Source organism: Acomys minous, assembly GCF_964271855.1.
Source record: "Acomys minous genome assembly, chromosome: 10".
NCBI classification, from domain to species: Eukaryota; Metazoa; Chordata; class Mammalia; order Rodentia; family Muridae; genus Acomys; species Acomys minous.
In genome coordinates, this window is record NC_140491.1 from 48,803,302 (window position 1) to 48,809,301 (window position 6,000).

General features: G+C 50.8%; 1 protein-coding gene and 1 long non-coding RNA gene across 9 annotated transcripts in view; both read left to right on the top strand.

Annotated features, from left to right (window-relative positions):
- MTMR3 (myotubularin related protein 3) overlaps window positions 1-5,781 on the top strand; it is a 92,067-nt gene extending 86,286 nt beyond the window's left edge. For 4 of the 8 annotated variants that reach the window (XM_084798677.1, XM_084798676.1, XM_084798682.1 and 1 more), the window contains 4 exons: window positions 862-972; window positions 1,380-1,468; window positions 2,047-2,073; window positions 3,774-5,781. In XM_084798677.1, the coding sequence (XP_084654803.1) occupies window positions 862-972; window positions 1,380-1,468; window positions 2,047-2,073; window positions 3,774-3,945 (399 nt within the window). In that variant the 3' untranslated portion in view covers window positions 3,946-5,781. The remainder of the gene's footprint in view (window positions 1-861; window positions 973-1,379; window positions 1,469-2,046; window positions 2,074-3,773) is intronic. The other 4 variants (XM_084798680.1, XM_084798679.1, XM_084798681.1 and 1 more) reach the window with 4 other exon arrangements.
- Window positions 2,080-3,728, top strand: LOC311607159. Its single transcript, XR_014782546.1, has 2 exons — window positions 2,080-2,815; window positions 3,316-3,728. It is a non-coding gene; the product is annotated as an uncharacterized lncRNA (long non-coding RNA).
- Window positions 5,782-6,000: the final 219 nt, after the last annotated feature.

Below are 6,000 nucleotides of genomic sequence, written 5' to 3' on the forward strand. Positions count from 1 at the left end.
CAGGCTGTGTGGCCCAAGCCTGTAACCAAGCACTTGTGATCCTGGGGCAAAGCATTTCCACAGGTTTGAGGCCAGCCTGAGCTACATAGTGAGTTGCAGGCTGTCTTGGGCAACAGAGTGAGACCCTATCTCAGTTCACTCTAGCCCCAAGTAAAATATTGTATGTTTAGAAGGGCTTGCACACCTGTTCAGAATGGCATTTGTAGAGCAGTGCTGATCCTGTCGTGTGGAGTGTTTGGCCTGCCTGAGTCACTAGTAAGCTGCCTGCTTTCCCAGACATGGAGAGTGTTGAGAGCTTTGCTCTTTTTGAACAAATGTTTGTACCTACTCTGTGGCAGGTGCTGGCAGGAGGAATGGAGAGAAGGGACTGCTCTTTTCTAAAGTACCGATGAGGCTCGGTGGCTAGAAAGGAGAGTACCAGGACTCCTGGGTTCCCAGAGGGCCTTTCTTCTTGATGGGCCTGACGGTGTAGTCATCCCAGATCAGTAACTTTCCAACCAAAGGGACTTTGGCTTTTTCTTCATCCTAATTAATAATGGTTTCTCGCTGTCCCAAAGAGTCCTTCAGAGAAAGGAGGGCTGTACTGGAGCACCAGCACAGCTGACACGGGGGAGTTCCCTCCTCTTCTAGCTCACCTCACTTGCTTCCTGGACACTAAGGTCCATCTTACCACGCTTCACAAAACCCATGTAGCCTTCTGAGCCCAGCCCTTCTCTCTACCTGGCCAGCCAGAGTCTGGATGGCTGCAGTAACTGCACATTTGGCACCTTAGCGCTCAGTCCTGCCCGTAGGCCCCAGGGTTCCATTCTTCTTTGGGAGGAGACAGGTTCATTCTGCTCAGCTGTGTTTGTTTGCCAACAGACTTCAATCCCCGACTCGGAAAGCAATCTGGATCAGAACTGTTTGTCTCGCTGCAGCACAGAGATTTTCTCTGAAGCCAGCTGGGAGCAGGTGGATAAACAGGACACAGAGGTACAGGCTCAGCCCCTGCTCTGCGTGCCATCCATACAGGTGTCCTACAGTTCTTCTCCACTCCAGTCCCTGCCCATGCCCCTAAGCAAGGAAGAGTCACGGCCAGTGTTCAGCCTCATCCATCAGTTCTAAGACAGGCACAGCAGCGAGCTGGCCCTCTCTCTCCATTGCCTCTGCCAGCTCTCATGGCGACCCAGGGTGCCACTGCTGCCACGCTGTCTCGGGAGATTGGAGCCTCCTCCAGAAAACAGTTTGGACACCTTTCTTACATCGTTAGCAGGCCTGCTGGGCTGGTGCCACTGGAGCCAGTCTAGTCCTTGGGACTCTGGCTCCCCCTGGTGTGGCTCTGTTGACTTCAGCTGACTGGCCCGCCTCCTGTCACTAACCTGGTCCCATGTGTTTTACAGATGACCCGTTGGCTACCTGACCACCTGGCTGCCCACTGCTATGCCTGTGACAGTGCCTTCTGGCTCGCCAGCAGGAAGCACCACTGCAGGTGCCACTGGGGTGGCCTTTAGGGTGGGATGGTTATGGAGTCTGAACTTTGGCATTTTATCAGGCGTGAGCTGCCCTTGAGGTCATATTTCCGTGCTTCTCAAATTGGTGATCACTATTAAATTTTGAAATGTGGACATAACTTTGTTTCATCTTCAAGATTGGTAGGTAACAGCTACCATGCAGATCTTCATTTCTCATTTCCAACATAAAACTGACTGCGGCTACTTTGAGCAAAACCAGTTTTCTTACGTGGGCAGGGAGCCTGGTTTCCCTGCTTCCCCTACTCCCTCTGTGGCTGCTAAGTAGCTGTAGTTGGGGACTAGTAGACAGAGCTGAGCACACTCTCCAGTAAGTCACTACGGCTGCTTTGCCCAGGCTGGGTGCTGACTGTCAGTGTTCTTAGGATGGGAAGTTTATCAGAGTCATGCAGTGGCCCATGTAGAAGTGAGCCTGCTGAAAAGGATGGGACCATCTCTTTGTAGACACACATGACACTTTTGGGACTGTGGGTCTCCCTAACCCTGCACCTCTAGACCAAATGGCTTCTCCTCTGAGCTCTTTCTCCCCTCCTTGCAGGGACACTGACCGTGTTGATCAAACGTGGTGAGCATTTACAACAGCTTGTGTGTGATGTCTGCACACCCACAATAACTTCTCCACACTAACGCTGCCATTCCCTCTCTGCACTCACTGTGCTGCAGCCCTGTAAGGGAGAGCACAGGCAGGTGGGGGAGGGGGATCCAGAGCAGCTGATGAAAGAACCTGCCAAGGCTGTATCTGCTGCTGCCTCCTGCTCCACTCGGGAGTGTACAGGCCAGCTGGGGCTGTTAGGCTCTAGGCTCCTGATGAGAAGTGGTGCTTCCTCAGGGCTTCTTTGGGGGAGCCACTGGGCTTCAGAGCTTTTTCTGTCGAGGAGAAGAGGCAGTCATTCCTTGATGCCAGGATGATGATGCTAGTAACTGTCCAGCCAAACAGCATCACTTCTTTCTTCTGTTTTTAAAGGGACAGATGAACAGATCTTTCCAGAGAACTACTTAGCATGGGAAACTCCACTTAGGTCTTTCAGGGTCTCCCAGAGGAAGTCAGATAGAAAGCTTAATTGATCAAATTCATGTCAGGCTCTTAAGCAGCTATGTTTAACAAGTATATGTGTTGAGACGATTGCCTGTGGGACCACAAGTTCTTGCTGACTCGTGTTTCTTAGAAAGTTACAAAGTATTTCCTATATTAGAAATGAAGAGCTTTGTGTTGTGGTTCCCACCTTCCCTTCTCCAGTGGTGCTTTGTCTCCTGTGGTCTTCAGTGTCTGCTCCTCCTGCCTGAGGGCTTTTTCCAATGTGCTCTGCGTTCTGAGGAGTCCGGCTGAGAAGTTAGTGCAGTGTTTAACTCCGCTCTTCATCTGTGGAGAGCTGGCTCAGGTGCCTTGTGGAGCTGACCGGTGTTGGCTTATACTTCAGGGCTCAGCAAATGTAGGATTGTAAAGCGAGCAAAACTCGCCCTTCACTGGTTACCTTCTGTCTGGGGGGGGGGGGGAGGGAGGGAGGGAGAGGTCAGTTTGGCTGTACAGACCTGTGTTGCACAGGTGCAAAGAAATAGGGATTTTTGTGGAAAAAGAGAGGGGAGCCTGGAGATGCATGGGGAGGTGCAGTGAACCGTAGTTGACTGAGCACTGTCTGCAGGGGATGTATATGAGCATGTGTTGCTCCATGGCCTCGTCCTTCCACCTCCCTTTCATGCTGAGCATGTGTCATGTGCTGCTTGTGTCTGGTTTTGCATGTTGCCAGCAGCAGTCTGCATCCAACTTGCCTGTGAAGCAGTGGCCGCTAGGCAAAGCCCTCATCTCCAGCTGGACAGCCTAGTTGTTTCTCTTCCCTGAGGGCCCACAGGCTGAGTCCATTTGACTTTGGCCTCCCTATGACCTCAAGCTACGCAGATGGCCAGTGCCAAGGTTAGTGCAGCCACTGGGTACATCCCCAGGTCCATACTTAGCGCTGAGCTGGCAGCTGCTTCAGTGCTGGGCTCATTTGCCCACAAAGGGCTCTCCTGTGTGTCTGACAGCCTTGTGCCAGAGTGGGGAGACATCACATGTCATCCTTGGCCCGAGGTGAAAAGGACTTCACTAGGTACATACATCTTCCTACTGAGCCTGGCCTGGCCTGGAGAAATGAATGTGTTTCTAGCACATCCAGACTGTACACACCACATGCCGCTCTATGAAGTTGGGTGTTCCCACCCCCCCCACACACACACACACAAAAATCTACCAGCTGAAACTAATATTGTTCTATTTCTTCTTGTCTTAAGGAATTGTGGGAACGTATTCTGCTCCAGTTGTTGTAACCAGAAGGTTCCAGTTCCTAGCCAGCAACTCTTTGAACCCAGTCGAGTGTGCAAGTCTTGCTATAGCAGCCTCCATCCCACAAGCTCCAGCATTGATCTTGAACTGGATAAGCCTATTGCTGCCACTTCAAACTGAAGCTCAAGTGACCTGGGTGGCAGAGACCATGCTGCTGTTTCTTTAACAGGCTCAATACACAGCCTGGGCAGTTCGAGAGGCCCATACACTTTGGAATGGGGGCATGGAACAATCTGTATAGAGATGGGATGTACCACTGGATTGTAAATTGATTTCTGTTTCATCTTTCCCTCCCTTTCCATGCTCCTTTGCCTTCTAAAAACAAGAAGTTCCCTGGTTGTCTTAATTCTTTTTTTTTTTTTTTTTTTAACGGAAGCCCAGAGGTTGCCAGGCTCTTAAACTGCTGAGCCACTTGCAATCAGGCATGCTGGGGGATGGTGCAGTGCTTCCCTCTGAAAAGAGCCAGAATGAAGGCCTGAGAGAGCAGGACAGAAAGTCAGCCTAACATTAGTTACCACTCCTCACATCACAGCTGTGTCAGGACTGGGGAGGCTAGACGCCCCTTCCTTAAGAGTACTGTTCCTAAGAGGAGTAGGGCCATCCCACCTCACAGATAAAAAACAGAAAGGCCCTGGGAGGAGGGTACATGGGGAGATACTCTACAGGCCTCAGTTTGAAAACAGAGGTATGTGCTGCTTTTGAGTTACTGAGGGGCTGACATGTTGGCCCACATGGATCCTATCTTTAACATGACCAGGTTGGGTAGGGCTCCCTTTGCCTCCTTTGGGCTTGCGGACCTAAAGGTGCAGACTGGCCAGAATGCAGTGTCCTGCTGCTGTCAAGGCTTGCACTGAGTCGGGCACCTGGGAGGCCCCTCTGGAGCCTGGTCCCATAAGCAATCTCTTCCTCGGCCAGCACAGGGAAATCCAGACTCAGGGTTCCACAAGTTCCCCATTCCCAAAGCAAACCAATCATGCATCTCCCCCCAAGGGACAGAACCCTCATAGTTCCGAGGCTCTCCACACAATCAGCCTTCCTCTTCCCCTACATGTAGGGCAGCAGGAAGGACCCAGGAGTCCCCTGTCCTGCTTCTAGCTACCTGAGTGGGCACATTTCTGGCTTCTGCTACCAGTGAAGAGCCCCTTGGTGATTGCAGGGTTCTTAGACAGTGACATGGCCTGGAGGAGATTTGGGATACCTTTCCTCAGTGAGCTTTGACGTGGTCCAAGAGAGCCTTAAGCTAGTAGTCAGCCGTGGTGGAGGCGGGTGTGGGAAGGGTGGAGAGTAGTTTGGGTTTGTGCTTTGAATTGTTGGCATCTATGTCTATGCTCACTGTTAAAAACTGCAGACTGGTAACAGCACTGGGAGCTGGGTGAGGTTGGTGAGACAGCTCATTTCTAGCCTGGCTTGTGTCCCTGTCCCTCCCCTTCGGAAGCTGTTACCTGGCCATGGGCCTTCTGTGTCTCAGGAAGGTGGCTTCTGCGTGTTTCTGAGTGTGGGTGCGAGAAGCTGGAAGCCCTTCCCTAGCACTGTCGGCTGAAGGTGGCCCAGGCCACAGAGCACTGCTCATTCCTCCAGCAGCGAGTCACGCAGCAGGGTGACGGTCTCCTCCACGTGCTCTGGAGGTTCAGGTGGGGCAAAGTTGGCATAATTGAAAATTGTGCAGTTCCTAGTGACAGGTGCCAAGAGGTTATGATACGGGTTTCTTGGGTCTGTTGTATAGTGTGAATAAATGCTCGCAGCTCTTAGCCCTTTTTGATCAACGAAGCACTTTTTTATTAATATTTTCTTTGTATGTAAAGGAGGAACCGTAACTCTCCGCAGCTGTACATATAACCCTTTTCTCCTAAAGAGGAGTCAGTGCTCCTATATTTTTCATTTTTTTGTCAAAGCAAGAAGTAAATAGAATTGTTAAATATATAGATAAAATGAATAAAGTTGAGTGTCCGCACGGTGGCATCTGCGAATGAGTTCTAATTCTTTGTATAGATTCTCCTTACCCTCCCCCATCCCCACAGGAGAAGTGGTTTGAGGAACTGCTGGGAATTTGACCTTTAGCAAAGGAAAATGGCATATTTTAACTCTTCTAGGTCTCGACAAAGGGATTTCCCAAGATGGTCAAGCACTTTAAGCCATTTTCTTCGTGATTTTGTTTCTGAGGTCTTCCACGGTGAA